The 20,039-nt window shown below is 47.0% G+C and overlaps 2 protein-coding genes across 2 annotated transcripts in view; both read left to right on the forward strand.

Annotated features, from left to right (window-relative positions):
• Positions 1-20,039, forward strand: part of LOC144888663 (uncharacterized) — an 864,061-nt gene that overhangs the window by 126,314 nt on the left and 717,708 nt on the right. The gene's annotated exons all lie outside the window — the stretch shown is intronic.
• The window catches only part of LOC137438856 (transcription factor AP-2-delta-like), a 76,088-nt gene that overhangs the window by 47,213 nt on the left and 8,836 nt on the right, over positions 1-20,039 (forward strand). Inside the window, exons 6-8 of the mRNA XM_078767703.1 lie at positions 10,100-10,241; positions 11,801-11,914; positions 16,100-16,250. Of these exons, the coding sequence (XP_078623829.1) occupies positions 10,100-10,241; positions 11,801-11,914; positions 16,100-16,250 (407 nt within the window). The remainder of the gene's footprint in view (positions 1-10,099; positions 10,242-11,800; positions 11,915-16,099; positions 16,251-20,039) is intronic.

Consider the following 20,039-nt stretch of genomic DNA (forward strand, 5'->3'; position numbering starts at 1 on the left):
CACACCTTAAATGTTTAAAAAACCTTCGGGTTTTAAAATTATGACGCCATCAGCGTATTTCGTAACGTTAATTTTCAACTTTGCCGACAATGACTTCCGACTTCCGGGTTCGGAATGCAGGACCAATGCCATTTGACAGGGAATAAAAAATAAATGCGACATTCAATTGACGACAATGACTTCCGACTTGACTCCCCCTCCACCTCCCACCTCCCACCTCCCCCCTCCCCCCTCCCCCCCCCCCTCCTCCCCCTCCCCCCTCCCCCCCCACCTCCCCCCTCCCCCTCCCCCCTCTCCTTCTCCCCTCCCCCCCTCCCCTCCCACTCCCCCTCCCCCTCCCCTCCCCTCCCCTCCCCCTCCCACTCCCCCCTTTCTCCCTCCCCCCTCCCCCTTTCTCCCTCCCCCTCCACTCCCCCCTTCCCTCCCCTCCCCTCCCCCTCCCCCTCCCCCTCCCCTCCCCTCCCCCTCCCCCTAACCCTTTCTCCCTCCCCCTCCCCCTCCCCCTCCTCCTCCACTCCCCCCTCCCCTCCCACCACCCCTCCCCCCTCCCCCCTCCCTCCCTTCCCCTCCCCCTCCCTCTCCCCTCCCCCTCCTTCTCCCTCCCCCTTCCCCCTCCCCCTCCCCTCCCCCCTCCCCCTCCACTCCCCCCTCCCCTCCCCTCCCCCATGACACTCCCTTTCCTCCCTACCCCCTCCCCTCCCCCTCCCCTCCCCTCCCCCTCCCCCTCCCCCCCTCCTACCTACCCCTCCCCCTCCCCCTCCCCATCCCCCTCTTCTCTCCTCTCCTCCTCCCCTTCCCCCTCCCATCCCCTCTCTTCTCCCTTCCCCCTCCCCCTCCCCCTCCCCTCCCCCTCTTCTCCCCTCCCCCCCCTCCCCCCTCCCCTCCCCTCCCCCTCCCCCTCCCCCCTCCCATCCCCCTCCCCTCCCCCCTCCCCCCCACCCCTTCCCCTCCCCCTCCCCCCTCCCATCCCCCCTCCCCTCCCCCCTCCCCCCACCCCTTCCCCTCCCCCTACCCCTCCCCTCCCCCATCCCCTCCCCCCTTTCTCCCTCCCCCTCCCCCCTCCCCCTCCCCCTACCCCTCCCCTCCCCCATCCCCTCCCCCCTTTCTCCCTCCCCCTCCCCCTCCCCCTCCCCCTCCCCTCCCCCCTCTTCTCCCCTCCCCCCTCTTCTCCCCTCCCCCCTCCCCTCCCCCTTTCCCCTCCCCCTCCTCCTCCCCCACCCCTCACCCTCCCCCTCCCCTCATCCCTCCCCCTCCCCTAACCCCCTTCCCCTCCCCCCTTTCTCCATCCCCACTCCCCCTCCCACTCCCCCTCCCCTCCCCCCTTTCTCCCTCCCCCTCCCCCTCCACTCCCCCTCCCATCCCCTCCTCCCCCATGCCCCTCCCTTTCACCCCTACCCCCTCCCCTCCCCCCTCCCCCTCCACCCTACCCCCTCCCCTTATCCCCTCACCCTTGCCCCTCCCCCCTCCCATCCCTCCCTCTCCCCACCCCCCCTCTTCTCTCCTCTCCTCCTCCCCCCCACCCCCTCCTCTCCCTCCCCCCCTCTTCTCCCCTCTCCCCCTCTTCTCCCCTCCCCCCTCTCCTCCCCGCCCCCCCGTTCCCCTCTCCTCCCCCTCCCCCTCCCCCTCCCCCCGCACCTCACCCCTTTCTCCATCCCCCCTCCCCTCCCCACTTCCCCTCCCCTCCCCCTTTCTCCCTCCCCCCTCCCCCTCCACTCCCCCTTTCTCCCTTCCCCCTCCCCCTCCACTCCCCCTCCCCTCCCCCTCTCTCCCCCCCTCCACCTCCCTTCCCCCATGCACCTCCTTTCCCCCCTCCCCCCTCCCCTCCCCCCCTACCCCTCCCCCCTCCCCTCCCCCTCCCCCTCCCCTCCCCTCCCCGTCCACCCTACCCCCTCCCCTTCTCCCCTCCCCCACCCCCCTCCCCTCCACCCTACCCCCTCCCCTCCACCCTACCCCCTCCCCTTCTCCCCTCCCCCACCCCCCTCCCTCCCCTTGCCCCTCCCCCTCCCCCTCCCCCTCCCCTCCCCCTTGCCCCTCCCCTCCCCCTTGCCCATCCCCCTCCCCCTCCCCCTCCCATCCCTCCCCCTCCCCAGCCCCCCCCCTCTTCTCTTCTCTCCTCCTCCCCCTCCCCCTCCCCCCCTCTTCTCCCCTCCCCCCTCTTCTCCCCTCTCCCCCTCTTCTCCCCTCCCCACCCTCTCCTCCCCGCCCCCCCCCGTTCCCCTCCCCTCCCCTTCCCCCTCTCCTCCCTTCCCCCGTCCGTCAATGCCGGGTACTTCCCATGGCCAGCTGTACGTGGGCTGCTCGAGGGTTGGAAAACCAAGCAATCTTTATGTCTTGGCACCAAGTAAGAAAACCAGAAATGTTGTACACAAGAGGTTTTGAGAAATTGACAATTGCAAAACGTCATGTAGGAAATGTACTGTGATATTGCTCTAAAATATACATGTTCTTTTCATCATATATTTGCCTTATTGTTATTCAAACCCGGGCGAAGCCGGGTACCTCAGCTAGTATATATATAAATATACACAGGGGGGGCTGCAAAAGTAGGTATACAGTAATGAAAAACAAAACGTGCGCACAAAACGTATTTTATTGATTATACAAGCATATCAATAATAACATATCAATAATAAACATATCAATAATAAACATATTAATCCCTCAAATGTTCAAACTGTTTGCCCCCGGCACACACTCCACTAGTCGAGTGTGGACACCCATGCACACTCTGGCACAAAGGTCTTTATCAGCATCAATTTCCTGCAGGCCTCCCGTATGAACTGAATCATGGCATCAACAGAACGTGGCTTGCGTGCGAAAACCCTGTCTTTTACACATCCCCAGAAAAAGAAGTCCATAGGGGTGAGATCCGGCGAACGTGGTGGCCTGTCAACGGCTCCCCGACGTCCAATCCACCTGTTGGGAAATTCTTTGTCAAGTAGCGCACGCACAGTGAGTGTGAAGTGCGGTGGCGCCCCATCCTGCTGAAAGTAGAAGTCGTCCTGCTGCTGTTGTTCGCGTACCTGTGGTATGATTGTATCCGTCAGCATGTTCAGATACACGTGTTGATCGACAGTCCTGTGCAGAATGATAGGTCCAACGACACCTTTGCAGGACAGGCCAGCCCACACTGTCACCCCAGGTTGATTGAGCTATTGCTCAATCGTGACTTTAGGGTTTTCAGTTGCGTTAGTACACACAATTGTGCCAATTAACGGCACCTGATAGCTTAAAGTTTGCTTCATCGGACCACACGATTTTGCGCAGAATGCTGTCACCCTCTCGTTCCTCGTTCAGGATGGCTTTGCAAAATTATAAACGCTGATCCGAGTCATCCTCTAATAAACCATGTATCAATCGTGGCACGTACATTTTCAGTCCTGCACGGTGCATCAAACGACCCAACGATCTGCGTTCAATACCCAATTCAGATGACGCCCTGTTTTTCGATTTCTGAGGGCTCTGGGTAAATGCCAGCGCGACTTGCATTGCATTCTCTGGCGTTGTCACGGTGACTGGTCGACCACTCTTCGGTGAGTTGTGGATAGACCCCGTCCTCTCAAATTTGTCACGTATCCGGTAAATCGTGAGCCTCATTGGTGGAGGCGATGCAAATGTTTCTCGCCACTGCTCTCGCACACGTTCACTATTCTCTGTCTTCCAGTACTGTTTCAAAATCCATTTGCGCTCCTCGTCCGTTGAATTACCAGCCATCGTTAAATTTCCACTTCACCTGCAAATAATAGATGTATTATAGAAAAAATTACGAAAATAAAAATATTAAAAATGGTAATAATGATTTTAATGAATTAAATGAATTCTAGTATTAAATGAATCCTAGCACAACTATTATAATACTGGTAATACTGGTATAATCCTTACTGTATACCTACTTTTCCAGCCCCCTGTATATATATATATATATATATATTTTTTTTCAAAACACACCTGGTCACAAGTGTGCCTCACTGACCGGGTCCTCAGCATCATCCCGTTTCGGCCCTTCAACCTTGATACGGTCAGTTAAGGTGGGCCAGCTTGGGCACATACACCTCCAAACGCAGCAGCTACACCTGGATGCGTATGTACCCCCACCCCCAGCCAGTGAGAACACAGACTACAACAACAAAACCGCCTCCACTCCCAGAATCCACAGCCCCTCATCCACTCACTCACACACCAAAAAATAAACCAACTGACCACCTACCCTTACAACATGCACCACTCAAACAAAAACACATTCATGCAAAACCACACCCACTCCTGCAAAACACACACACACACTCCTGCAACACACACACACACACACACACACACACACACACACACACACACACACACACACACACACACACACACACACACACACACACACACACACACACACACACACACACACACACACACACATCTCCATTTCTCTTCCACACTTAGTCACTACCCCTTTAGCCTGAAAAGAACCACCCCCCACAACCTCAACCGACAACGTTCGACATGCTTCCATAAACTTCCTCCATATCCAAAGTGAGCCTTTCAAGGCAACCTGGGCCACTCTGTCACACATACTCGTTCTTTCTGTCCCACACACTCCAAGCCGAGCAAGACATGCAGAAAAGGACTTGCCAATATATCCTCTACACCCCACCTCAAATGGCTGACAAGAAACTCGCCAACCCTTCTCCTGACACTATGCCTCCAGCTCACTGTACTTTCCTCTCTACCTCTCGTGCACCACTTCCATGTTCTCTTCCCAAGGTACAGACAATTCCCCTAAGATGACCTGTCTTGTTGCACCTGACCAGATGACAATGTCAGGCCGCAACCTTGTCACACAGATTTCCTCTGGGAATACCAATTGTGGCTTTAGGTCTGCCACCACCTGCCAATCACAAGCATCTGACAGCCCTCTTGCTTTCCACCTCCTCCTCTTTCCACCTCTTACCACTTGGTCCTCTTTGACAAACAACACCTCTCCCCCATCGGTCTCCTTCTCCACACATCTCTCTCTCGATCTCAACACATCTTGTTGCACCATCTGCACTACGACCGCCAGTACCTGACCATGCCGCCACTTGTATCTTCCTGCTGCCAATGCTGCTGAGCATGCACTCAGTGCATGCTGCACCGTTCCCAAACCTCCACACAAAGAACATCTCTCCTCCTGCAACAACCCCCACAATCTCAAGTTTCTGGTGATGGAAGCACATCATACGTTGCCCACAACAGGAAACTCAACAATATTGGCTCCATCCTCCAAATCGCTTGCCACTTCAATGGCCTCACCCGCACACCTTCCCATCACATCCAAGCACCTTGCTGAGCCTGTCCGACTGCTTTCACATATCCCCCCTCCTTTCTTCTCACGTCCCTCTCAACCATCTTCCTCCTTTCTTTCACACATGCCTTTACCCATCGCTTATGACATATATATATATATATATATATATATATATATATATATATATATATATATATATATATATATATATATATGTGAAATCATGTACTGTTTAAGAAAAAGCAAATGGCAAGCGCATGTCATATCAGGCTGTAAGAAAGGATAAATAATATCACTTGATGATGTGCAAGTCATCATTAGAAACTTTGACAAACGAAGTAGTGTGATCAGAATACACTCATAATTTGGTGTGGCTGTGGAAAGGTGTGAACGTACACAGGTTACAGATGTGAGATGCTCATGTTGTCCGGGGACTCTGCCGGAGATTATAGGGATCTATAGTTATCTCGTTCCATCAAGTCGTGTCCGACATGACTTCTTGTGACGTTATTTATCAGAGCTTTCCAAACATCTTAATCCTGCACGATTTACCGAAGCTCTGGCAGAAACAGATGATTGCAACCTTTACCCCATCCATTCAGCACATCCACAGCCTGCCACTTCTTCTTCTTCGTCTCTCAACCATACCCAGCATGGTTGATTTCTCCAGACTTTCATTTTCTGCACGCATGATGTGTCCAAAGTATGAAAGTTTGTTTTATCATCAGCGTTTCTAATGTATTGTTGATACATCTTCCTCCAATCCTGACTCCAGCCTCTGTCATCCAAGTTTGATTTCCTCATGATGAAGTCACTGTACAGATTAAACTTACAAAGGGAGAGAATGAATCCCTGTTTAACCCTTTTTCCACTTCCAAACTATTGTCTCTCCATTCTCTGTTCTTACTGTGGCTTCTTGGTTAGTGCCGAGAGGTTTCTTATCAGACATATCAGAAGCTTTGACATCCTCATTTCTCTCAGCATAGTGAATTCATTATCAACACAACAGAAAGCTTTGCTATGTATACTACAATAGAGTTTGTCCGTCTGTGAGACTGTGTCGCCATTTTTCTCAGGGATGGTCAAATGACATCAAACTTTCAGAAGTTCACCAGTGAGTGCTGGAGAGGGGTTTATGCAAAAATATTTTTAAAATTTTTGAAAAAAAAATGTTTGATTTTTGGGGGGATTTTAAAAAAACGCTCTATAGTGACGAAGCTTTTGTAGCTACCGTGAAAGGTAATATTAAATTATCCCCGACCCCATTCCTTAGTGGCTATAGGGAAGTGTATTGGGCCCCCAACAAAAAATATTCAAAATGTCAACTGGAGTAGGACAGCACCGGGCAATGCCGGGGGTACCCTTGCTAGTAATCTATAAAACAGGGCTACACAATCCTCTGATATCTGTCCCCTCACTTAAAAAAAACCTGGGGGGAAATTGTAATCGGCTCCATCGGTCTTTCTGTGTCCGTCCATCCGTACGTAGGTCCGTCCATCACGCTATCTCCTCCTAATCGGTTGCGCAGAAATTCACCAAACCTCGGAGTTAAAATCACCACATGACATGAAGTTTCAAGAACAGTATCATTGTTGGCCCCACCCTTGGTTCTCGGGCAGGGTCAAAGATCAATATTTTCGCGTGACTCCCCCTTTGTTAATACCGGGGAAATCACGGATAGCCAAAGCGAGCTTTAACTCTGAGGTGACGATCAAATGCGGACTCACCATACAAACGCGGGGGGGAAGAAAGAAGAAGAAGAAGAAGCTGGAAGCTTTTACCTGACGCGATCTCCGAGCAGTCTTCAACCCTGCAAAAGTAATTCAAACGAAAACCGGATTTACAATGTACAAAAATAACAGGTTTATTTAACGGAACCCGAGAACAAGAACGCGACAGTAAATAAATGTCCTAAAATGGAGTGCTCCCACACCAGACTTAAACACAGACAAATGGGGAGGATAACTGGATAAAATAAATAGTGTGGGTTATCATGCACTCAGCTCAATCGGCTTGAACCTTGTCAGGAATAGTGTCGGCCCCAAACTCGCCATCCAGACACGGCTCCGTGCTTGGTGGGAAGAAGGCTGCCCGGTCGTTGGCGCTAACCTCTCGTTCCGCGCTGCTAGGCCAGCATACGCTGCACAAGCAAGCCTCGCTTGTATGCTCGTCGCTCGCATGTGAACGCAAGGGGAGGAGAATCTTCAGTGCTCCACCGTCTCTCCACCGTCCATCGTCGTCCAACCAGCAAGAGTCCAGGGTCAATGAGAACAACGTGGTCCGGGCGCGAAGAGATCCAAAAACGAGAGGGCAAAATGCCGGCCAGCCAGCCAGTTTTTTTATCGCCCGTGGTGTCACGTCATCGGTCCTCCCTTCCAATCAGTCCGTCACCTCTCGGCCTCTAGAATTTTCTTCCCACGTCAGTCCTTCACCATTGGCCGAGCATTTCGTGCTCTCCTCCTCATGCCATCGGTCGGTGGCTAATCAGTCCGTCGCTTCCTCCTACCAATAAGCGGGTCGCTTCTTGCTCTGCCCCTGGCCAATCACAAGTCCTTCCTTACTCTGGCCTTTCATTGGTGTGATCTCCCCATCAAACCTCCTCGACCAATCCGTCGCGAGGTGGGCATGGCCTCAGCCTGCTGAGCAATGTTTTATCGCCATGTTGGCGCAATGCATGGGGTGCTTCCTGCCTGCACTTCCGGTGAGTTTTATTTGGGGGGGGGGGGGGGGGGTGGAATTGGTGCTCCATCGACTTCATTCTTGTCCTTTCCTTTTTCTGTGATCCACCTCAGATTTGATCCACCTCAGAACAACTCGGTTTCATCTTTAGTACCTCTTCCTCTTCTGAAATCTGCCTGCTCAACGGGAATTTTTCGTTTAATAGGTCTTCTATTCTGTGTTGAATGGTCTTTAGTAATATCTTGCTGGCATGCGACATCAAGGCAATGTTTGGTTATTTGAACACTCTCTTGAATTCCCCTTTCTCATGTAGATGGACTGCTTTCACCTTTTGGGCCTTACAATTCTGCTTCACTTCTGTGTACAGATAGGTCATAAAAATTTGATTTCCTCCACCCAAACTACGCCTTAGAGTTTCATTGGAATTTCATCGACACCTGGTGCTTTCCAATTTGCCAGCTCTTCGAGGGTTCTACGTTCTTTACCTTCTATCACAATTAGGTTTTGCTCATATTATCTTCCTTTGAAGGTTTTCGTCTTATTGCTATTTAATTTGTATGGAGTTTCAATATAGTCCGTCCATCTTTTTCAGCTGTGTTTATTCCATCAGATCTTATCCTGTTATACTCTTCAGGTCCCCAATCCTAGACCAAGACTTTTTGAAAATATCTCCCCCCCTCCCTCACTCTGTTGTCACTTTCTATCTCTTTGCATGCCTCTTTGAAATGTTTCACTTTGTCTTTCCTTGGTTGTCGCTGGAAGTCAGCCTTTACCTGCTTAATGTCCTCTGTTGATGTGGCTTTGGTTTTCATCTCTCTTCTTCTGGATGTGATATTTATGGCCTCTTCTGACAGCCTTCTTATTTTTGCTTGCCTTTGAGATGTTGTTTTTGGCTTCTTATTTTAAAATGTCTTCGACCTCTTGCCACAATTCATCTGGGATTCAGTCATCAAGTCCAGCTCTGCAAAACAGTTTTCAACCTTTACTACATATTGTTTAGATACATTTTCAAGGTCATATCTGCTTGGAGTATTTGATTATTTTTTTTCACCCTTCTGAATTTACCTCGTAGTTTTGCAACAAGTTCATGATCTGTCCCACAGTCTGTGCCTTGCAGTGTGTTGGCAGATTGCACAGCACTTTTCCATCTTCTCTTGACTAGAATGTAGTCAATCTGATATTGATATTACCTGTCAAGTGACGTCCATGTGTACAGTCCACGCTTTGGTTATTTGAACCAAGTGTTTGCATTACGAGCTCATTATCCACACACGACTCCAGCATTCGCTCCCCCGGCTCATGTCGGACACTAAGTCTGTGCTCTTCTGCAATCCCTGGCACTCCTGCTACTCCAATTTTTGCATTACAGTCTATCCTAATAATGAAAACATCTCCGTTCGGCACCGGTTCTACCAGTTCCTGCAAATTTCCAGAAAACACCCCATTTTCTTCATCTGCTGTGGAAGTTGGAGCATATATCTGAATGATGGTGAATGTTCACTGGATGTCCTTTCAACCACACTGATATTAAGCTATCTTTCACTTTGTTATCTCCCAGTACTGACTGCCATCTTCACATTTAAAATCACTGCCCCTCCATTTCTTTTACAGGTTTCATGACCAGAAAAGAACGCATTGAATCATCGGATTGAAACTGCCCCAAACCAGTCCATTTCAGTTCACTTATCCCAAATTTTTCAGTTCTTGTCCTCTCCATCTCTCTCTTTATTACAGCTAACTTTCCCCGATTCATCAACCTTACATTCCATAATCCATTTGGGGTTTCATCAGGATAATCACACAGAGAGCAACAACCAAAAGATTCTAACACTCGGACATGTTTTATAACATGTTCTGTAACATGTCGTGGCAGGGAAATGCGCACACATAACGTACATGTTATAACACACTCAAAAAATGTTTTTGCTGGTTTTTAAAGGCCTGTGTGGTGAAGATGATGTGAAGAATAATGTTGAGACACAGTACAAACAAAATGTTTCAGAACCTCGAGAATTTTCAGAAAGTAAAATTCTTGTAAAATTTGAGCGTTTAACATCAGTGCTAAATCGCTATAGACCAGCAGGTGCATAGTTTCATAACCAAGGTGTTATGTCAATAACATAACATCACGTGACCACACAGGAGAAGCTCTACATCTTGCACGAGACTTTGGCTACACTTGTGAGACGGAGTTTCCTGCCAAGGCAGTGGGCGAGTTCCTGGCAAAGCAGCGTAGCGAGAACAGAGACCTTCAAGGTCAACGCAAGATGCTTCTCGCCACAAAGTAAGGTTAAAACCTACATAAAATAACAGTCGATTTAAATACTTTTTAAAAAGATATATTTCATGTGTACTTCATATTGCACTTATTGTAGTACAGTACAATACAGTAAAACCTATAGATTACATCACAAATATTACTTGTACTAGGGTAGGTACTGATGAACCAGGACATTGCATGAAATGCAATGAGTGACTTTCCATATCTATTCAGGGGGCCATCTGGAGGAAGAAATACATTCGATTCAAATTAATGGAAACACAACTGCGTGCATTTTACAACAGATATACAATTGCTTTTGCAAGGAACAAAGGATGGAATCACCAGTAGCCAATAGGAGAAAGTCAGAGGTGTGCTGAAACAGTCCTATGTCATGGATCAAGGTGCACTTGGGCTGCAAATGACACACACATACTGATATCTTGCCTTCCATGTGGAACACCAGGATGACCGCAATAGGGAAATTAAAATTACAATAACAGAAACTACACCGAAAATACCTTATTGCTATCCATCTTTTTCAACAAGTAATTCCGAACAGACCCTGATTTGGCACAATCAAAATATTAGTATACGTCAAAAATGTAAACATAAATAAACACTTAAAGCATAATGTTAAATGTAATTGTTGCTGATTTTACGTTAAATTTTTTGAAACGTGATGCGATATTAGGTCGGCTTACCTACCTTATTATATATTTAGTCTTTACAGTGGAAATTGTTAGAAAAATTCACTGCACGAGACAGTTTCCCACATTCCGAGGCCACATCTTCGGTTATGTACACATCAATCGTCGTCTTCTTCTTCAATATAATCAAAAAAAACAATAAAAATAAAAACAAAAAAAATTGAATATTAAAATATTAAATTAAAAATTAAAATTTATTAAATTAAAAATTAAATTTAAATTAAAAACTAAATTAAAAAAATTAAAAATTACATTTTAAATAAGAAAAATATTTTAAAATATGAAAAATAGAAGAAAAAAAAAGAAAAAAAAAAGATATATATATATAAATAATAAATAAATAAAATATAAAATTAATAAATAAATAAATAAAATAATCAATCACTTTTGAAGGGAGGGGAGGGGTTTCAGGGAAGCCACGTGCCGGGTGCGCCATCCCTGAATCTCCCCTGGTTTCTGCTACCACTACCTTACTGATCACCTCCCCACTCCCCCACTTCTTTCCTCTCTGATATATATACCTTACCTCCAAGCTTTGTGTCAGGTGAAAATTTAGAAACCCAACACTTAACCCCACAATCCAAATAGTTGATGTAAATTGTGAATAATAATGGTCCTCGTACTGATCGCTGATGTACCCCACTACTTACACCCTCCCGCCCAGCCACTCTTTTCTTCCTATCACTATAATCCAGTTAGTTATTGTACCGGCTATACCACAAGCCCTAACCTTCGCCAACATCCTCCTCTGTGCAGTATGTGGTCCCTCATCTTCCCAATGCTTCCCCATGTTGAGGATCGCACTTGCCTGTTCTATGCTGGGCCTGTCTCATCCCCAGTTTCAAACTCCTTATCCATGTTTCATCCTGTCAGGCAGATCTGCAAAGAGTTCCAGGATCTCCTTGGGCAGGACCGCTCTCAACTGGGCAGTTCACGACCAACACCTCTCCTCGAATCCGAGGCGCATCGTCAGCTGAACCATTTCAGGTGGGTTCACCTGTAGGTAATTCAATTTTATTATACTCCAGTGCATGAGATGATTTAAATAAAGTCTCATTTCATGTCCACTGCCTACTCATGATTTTTAATGTTAATATTCATTTTTTATCATCTAAGGCTCAGGAAGGAGTTTGTACATATACCGCATGCAGGACAAAGAGATCAGTAGACATCACTGTACTTTACATGAATTGCAAGGACATGAGTAGACAATGGACAAACACAAATGGCATATGATATTTGGGCCTAGGTTCGCTGCATCAAGAGTCAGGGGTCAGATGGGAACCCGAACTGTTCAAATCCATACATTAAATTCATTTTTCTTTGCCCCATGTCTGCCTGCTCCTAATGACTCAGATATCAGAGAGTGATCCCACTCTGGATGTCTTACTCCTTCATGAGTCTTGATTTGGCTATTAAAGAAAATCACATGACAACTGGTCAATGCACGTAACAAACGTTTTTTGTTTTTATTTTCCCCTGATGAGGGTTGTCTTTCTAAAACGGCCTCGTCAGTCATTTGTACCTCACGGTGTTAAAGGAATGGCTGCACTAAAAAACAACTCTAATCTACACATTGAGATAACCCTCATTGACATTGAATATAACCCTCATCTGCACATTGAATATAACCCTCATCTGCACATTGAATATAACCCTCATCTGCACATTTAATATCACCCTCATCTGCACCTTGAATATAAGCCTCAAATGCACATTGAATATCAACCTCATCTACACATTGAATATCACCCTCATCTACACATTGAATATCACCCGCATCTGCACATTGAATATCATCCTCATCTGCACTTTGAATATAACCCTCATCTGCACATTGAATATAACCTTCATCTGCACATTGAATATCACCTTCAACTGCACATTTAATATCACCCTCATCTGCACCTTGAATATAAGCCTTATATGCACATTGAATATCACCCTCATCTACACATTGAATATCACCCTCATCTACACATTGAATATCACCCGCATCTGCACTTTGAATATAACCTTCATCTGCACATTGAATATAACCTTCAGCTGCACATTGAATATCACCCTCATCTACACATTGAATATCACCCTCATCTACACATTGAATATCATCCTCATCTGCACTTTGAATATAACCTTCATCTGCACATTGAATATAACCTTCAGCTGCACATTGAATATCATCCTCAACTGCACTTTGAATATAATCCTCATCTGCACATTGAATATAACCTTCATCTGCACATTGAATATCACCTTCAACTGCACATTTAATATCACCCTCATCTGCACCTTGAATATCACTATCATCTACACATTGAATACAACCCTTATCTGCACATCGAATATAACCTTAATCTGCATAGTGAATATAACCTTCATCTGCACATTTAATATCATCCGCATCTGCACATTGAATATCACCCTCATCTGCAACTTGGAAATAAGCCTCGTCTGCACATTTAATATCATCCTCATCTGCACATTGAATATAAGCCTCATCTGCAACTTGGAAATAAGCCTTGTCTGCACATTGGATATAAGTCTAATTGCACATTGTAAATAAGCCTCACCTGCTAATCGAATATAATCCTTATCTGCACATCAAATATAACCCTCATCTGCACATCAAATATAACCCTCATCTGCACATAAAATATAACCCTCATCTGCACATCAAATATAACCCTCATCTGCACATCAAATCTAATCCTCATCTGCACATCAAATATAAGCCTCTTCTGCACATCAAATATAACCCTCATCTGCACATCAAATATAATCCTCTTCTGCACATCAAATATAACCCTCATCTGCACATCAAATATAACCCTCTTCTGCACATCAAATATAATCCTCATCTGAACATCAAATATAATCCTCATCTGCACATCAAATATAATCCTCATCTGCACATCAAATATAACCCTCATCTGCACATCAAATATAACCCTCATCTGCACATCAAATATAACCCTCATCTGCACATCAAATATAACCCTCATCTGCACATCAAATATAACCCTCATCTGCACATCAAATATAACCCTCATCTGCACATCAAATATAACCCTCATCTGCACATCAAATATAAGCCTCCTCTGCACATCAAAAATAAACCTCATCTGCACATCAAATATAATCCTCATCTGCACATCAAATATAAACCTCATCTGCACATCAAATATAACCCTCATCTGCACATCAAATATAACCCTCATCTGCACATCAAATATAAGCCTCTTCTGCACATCAAATATAATCCTCATCTGCACATGGAATATAACCCTCATCTGCACATCAAATATAATCCTCATCTGCATATTGGATATAACCCTCATCTGCACATTCGATATAAGTCTAATTGCACATTGAATATAATCCTTACCTGCACATCTAATATAACCCTCATCTGCACATGGAATGTAACCCTCATCTGCACATGGAATATAATCCTCATCTGCACATCTAATATAACCCTCATCTGCACATTGAATATCACTATCATCCACACATTGAATATAATCCTCATCTGCACATCGAATATAACCCTCACCTGCACATGGAATATAATCCTTACCTGCACATCTAATATAACCCTCATCTGCACATCAAATATAACCCTCATCTGCACGTGGAATATAACCCTCATCTGCACATGGAATACAACCCTCATCTGCACATCAAATATAACCCTCATCTGCACATGAAATATAACCCTCATCTGAACATGGAATGTAACTCCTCATCTGCACATCAAATATAACCCTCATCTGCACATCAAATATAACCCTCATCTGAACATGGAATGTAACCCTCATCTGCACATCGTAAACATAACCCTCATCTGCACATCGTAAACATAATCCTCATCTGCACATGGAATATAACCCTCATCTGCACATGAAATATAACCCTCATCTGCACATGGAATATAACCCTCATCTGCACATGGAATATAACCCTCATCTGCACATTGAAATATAACCCTCATCTGCACATGGAATATAACCCTCATCTGCACATGGAATATAACCCTCATCTGCACATGGAATATAACCCTCATCTGCACATGGAATATAACCCTCATCTGCACATGGAATATAACCCTCATCTGCACATGGAATATAACCCTCATCTGCACATGGAATATAACCCTCATCTGCACATGGAATATAACCCTCATCTGCACATGGAATATAACCCTCATCTGCACATGGAATATAACCCTCATCTGCACATGGAATATAACCCTCATCTGCACATGGAATATAACCCTCATCTGCACATGGAATATAACCCTCATCTGCACATGGAATATAACCCTCATCTGCACATCGTAAACATAACCCTGGACTCTTACGTCAGTTGCACCTTACTTCCTACTGCGGTTAACTTTACATTTTAGCTTGTCCGTAAACGCAGATAGACTTTAACCTTCACATTTACCTGTATTCCAATGTAACTATTGTTATTAGCTTTTCTTGGACTGAGTCCACCTGCACATTCTTGTGGACCTAGGCTTATATTCAAGATGGCCGACACCGAAGTGGGTGCTTATGAATTGGGTCTCGTCCATCCATCCATCTGTGCATCTGTGCGTCCGCAACCATATCTTGGAGCTGTCTGGACCTATTTTGTTCATACTTGGCCCAAATGGACAATAATGAGTACTGTATACATATGAGCATCACTTTGTTTCGCGATGTGATCAAAGTTGACCGACTGGCGGCCATTTTAGTTGTAAAAAAACTCAATATTGACCACTTTCTCAACTATTTCTAGGACATGCATTTACCGATCTTATTCAAACTTTGCACACAGATAATGACTTTCGTCATTATTCATTACGTCATTTTCTTTCAAGATCAGATCTAAGATGGCCGACTGGAGGCCATTTTGTTACTTAAACATGTCCCCAAACATTTCTTGAACATGCATGGTCTGATTTTGTTCAAATTTGGCACAGAGACAATACATGAGAGTATACATATGCATAAGATTTGGTTTTGTAATTCGACCAAAGATGGCCGACATGTGACCTTTACATCCGTACAGTAAATTTACTAAAACCACAGGGGCTATGACATTTTATGTCTTTTTCTTCTTGTTGCATGTAAAGGATTCAATGTGACCTGTACGTTTCTCCCCACATTGTGAAACCCCCGGCAGCCTCATCACTCATGGCTTCGGCACGCCGGCGATATGTGCAGTCCTGAACAGCTTCCAGGCTGTACTCAGCGAGGTCCTGTCCTACCATGAGAAACATCTTCAACATGTGGTCACGTCCGGTGGTCCGAGTACAACACCGCCGAATGAATCGGTGACTCCAGATCCTGAAAGACCCGATAGCAGAAAAGGAGGAGAAGAAGTGGATCAAGATTCCCAGGGAATGAAGCTTGAGTAAGGTGCTCATCGACGAACTGTGAGGAGTGAGAAACACGTGCACTCTTGTAACATGAGTGCTTGTCTCATCATTATATAAGTTGTGTGTTGAGGAACCTTGTTCGTCGTTTTACCGCTGTGGGTGTGTTTGGAGGGGGAAAAGTCTTTAACTGTGAACCGCCACTTATGCTGTGCTGAAGCCAAACTGTTTGCGCTTTGTAATTTATTTTCCTGAGTGCACATTTGTATAATTCATGTTCCATTTGCCCTTTATTAAACGCACAGTTTGAGTGTTGTGCTTCTTATTTTCTCCCACTCGATGTAGAAATCTATCAGATGCCTGGTGCGGAGGGACATAGCAAGCGGCTTCCTATCGCTTGCCAAGCCAGCCGTTCCGTATCAACCGCTTGCAAAGCAGGGGAAGGGATCAAGGGCTCGGACGCGTTCCGTTAACAAGCAGTTTGTTATCGCTTGCCAAGACAGCTGTTCCGTATCATCCGCTTGGCAAGCAGAGCAAGTGATCAAGGGTTGGGGTGCGTTCCGTTAGGAGGCAGCTTGCTATCGCTTGCGAAGCCAGCCATTCCGTATCAACCACTTGGCAAGCAAAAGCAAGGATTGTAGTGTGTCCCATTAGCAAGCAGTTTGTTATCGCTTGCCAAGACAGCTGTTCCATATCAACCGCTTGGCAAGCAAAGCACGGGTTGTGGTGTGTTCCGTTAGCAAGCAGTTTGTTATCGCTTGCCAAGACAGCTGTTCCATATCAACCACTTGGCAAGCGAAGCACGGGTTGTGGTGTGTTCCGTTAGCAAGCAGTTTGTTATCGCTTGCCAAGACAGCTGTTCCATATCAACCGCTTCGCAAGCGAAGCACAGGTTGTGGTGTGTTCCGTTAGCAAGCAGTTTGTTATCGCTTGCCAAGACAGCTGTTCCATATCAACCGCTTGGCAAGCGAAGCAAGGGTTGTGGTGTGTTCCGTTAGCAAGCAATTTGTTATTGCTTGCCAAGACAGCTGTTCCATATCAACCGCTTGGCAAGCGAAGCACGGGTTGTGGTGTGTTCCCTTAGCAAGCGGTTTGTTATCGTTTGCCAAGACAGCTGTTCCATATCAACCGCTTGGCAAGCAAAAGCAAGGGTTGTGGTGTGTTCCGTCAGCAAGCAGTTTGTTATCGCTTGCCAAGACAGCTGTTCCATGTCAACCGCTTGGCAAGCGAAGCACGGGTTGTGGTGTGTTCCGTCAGCAAGCAGTTTGTTATCGCTTGCCAAGACAGCTGTTTCATATCAACCACTTGGCAAGCGAAGCACGGGTTGTGGTGTGTTCCGTCAGCAAGCAGTTTGTTATCGCTTGCCAAGACAGCTGTTCCATGTCAACCGCTTGGCAAGCGAAGCACGGGTTGTGGTGTGTTCCGTCAGCAAGCAGTTTGTTATCGTTTGCCAAGACAGCTGTTTCATATCAACCACTTGGCAAGCGAAGCACGGGTTGTGGTGTGTTCCGTTAGCAAGCAGTTTGTTATCGCTTGCCAAGACAGCTTTTCCATATCAACCACTTGGCAAGCAAAAGCAAGGGTTGTGGTGTGTTCCGTCAGCAAGCAGTTTGTTATCGCTTGCCAAGATAGCTGTTCCATGTCAACCGCTTGGCAAGCAAAGCAAGGGTTGTGGTGTGTTCCGTTAGCAAGCAGTTTGTTATCGCTTGCCAAGACAGCTGTTTCATATCAACCACTTGGCAAGAAAAAGCAAGGGTTGTGGTGTGTTCCGTTAACAAGCAGTTTGTCATCGCTTGCCAAGACAGCTGTTCCATATCAACTGCTTGGCAAGCGAAGCACGGGTTGTGGTGTGCTCCGTTAACAAGCAGTTTGTTATCGCTTGCCAAGACAGCTGTTCCATATCAACCGCTTGGCAAGCGAAGCAAGGGTTGTGGTGTGTTCCGTCAGCAAGCAATTTGTTATCGCTTGCCAAGACAGCTGTTCCATATCAACCGCTTCGCAAGCAAAAGCAAGGGTTGTGGTGTGTTCCATCAGCAAGCAATTTGTTATCGCTTGCCAAGACAGCTGTTCCATATCAACCGCTTCGCAAGCAAAAGCAAGGGTTGTGGTGTGTTCCGTCAGCAAGCAATTTGTTATCGCTTGCCAAGACAGCTGTTCCATATCAACCGCTTCGCAAGCGAAGCAATGGTTGTGGTGTGTTCCGTCAGCAAGCAATTTTTCTCGCTTGCCAAGACAGCTGTTCCATATCAACCGCTTGGCAAGCGAAGCAAGGGTTGTGGTGTGTTCCGTCAGCAAGCAATTTGTTATCGCTTGCCAAGACCGCTGTTCCATATCAACCGCTTGGCAAGCGAAGCAAGGGTTGTGGTGTGTTCCGTCAGCAAGCAATTTGTTATCGCTTGCCAAGACAGCTGTTCCATATCAACCGCTTGGCAAGCAAAAGCAAGGGGTTGTGGTGTGTTCCGTCAGCAAGCAATTTGTTATCGCTTGCCAAGACAGCTGTTCCATATCAACCGCTTGGCAAGCAAAAGCAAGGGTTGTGGTGTGTTCGGTCAGCAAGCAGTTTGTTATCGCTTGCCAAGACAGCTGTTCCATCTCAACCACTTGGCAAGCAAAAGCAAGGGTTCTGGTGTGTTCCGTTGGCAAGCAGTTTTTTTTTTGTATTTTTTTGTATACTGAATCGAGGCTCGTGAAAGAGCTGACAACCGCGAGGGAAAGACAGCACAGGGGGACCACGAGGGACAGACAGCACAGGGGGACCACGAGGGAAAGACAGTACAGGGGGACCACGAGGGAAAGACAGTACAGGGGGACCACGAGGGAAAGACAGCACAGGGGGACCGCGAGGGAAAGACAGTACAGGGGGACCACGAGGGAAAGACAGTACAGGGGGACCACGAGGGAAAGACAGTACAGGGGGACCACGAGGGAAAGACAGCACAGGGGGACCGTGAGGGAAAGACAGTACAGGGGGACCGCGAGGGAAAGACAGTACAGGGGGACCACGAGGGGAAGATAGCACAGGGGGACCGTGAGGAAAAGACAGCACAGGGGGAACACGAGGGGAAGACAGCACAGGGGGACCGTGAGGGAAAGACAGCACAGGGGGAACACTAGGGGAAGACAGCACAGGGGGACCGTGAGGGAAAGACAGCACAGGGGGACCGCGAGGGAAAGACAGCACAGGGGGACCGCGAGGGAAAGACAGCACAGGGGGACCGCGAGGGAAAGACAGTACAGGGGGACCGCGAGGGAAAGACAGCACAGGGGACCACGAGGGAAAGACAGCACAGGGGGACCACGAGGGAAAGACAGTACAGGGGGACCATGAGGGAAAGACAGCACAGGAGGACCGCGAGGGAAAGACAGCACAGGGGGACCACGAGGGAAAGACAGCACAGGGGGACCGTGAGGGAAAGACAGCACAGGGGGACCGCGAGGGAAAGACAGCACAGGGGGACCACGAGGGAAAGACAGCACAGGGGGACCACGAGGGAAAGACAGTACAGGGGGACCATGAGGGAAAGACAGCACAGGGGGACCACGAGGGAAAGACAGCACAGGGGGACCGCGAGGGAAAGACAGCACAGGGGGACTGTGAGGGAAAGACAAAAAAAGACAAAAAGTGTTTGCAATACGACTATAATTTATTACTACTATTTACAACCAAAAGAAACCAAGGAGGAAGGATAATAAAATAAAGACAGAAGGAATCAAGGAGACACAGTGCAATGCTAGCTTACCTACAGT

Source organism: Myxine glutinosa, chromosome 13 (genome assembly GCF_964187855.1).
Source record: "Myxine glutinosa chromosome 13, kmMyxGlut1.1, whole genome shotgun sequence".
Classification (NCBI taxonomy): domain Eukaryota; kingdom Metazoa; phylum Chordata; class Myxini; order Myxiniformes; family Myxinidae; genus Myxine; species Myxine glutinosa.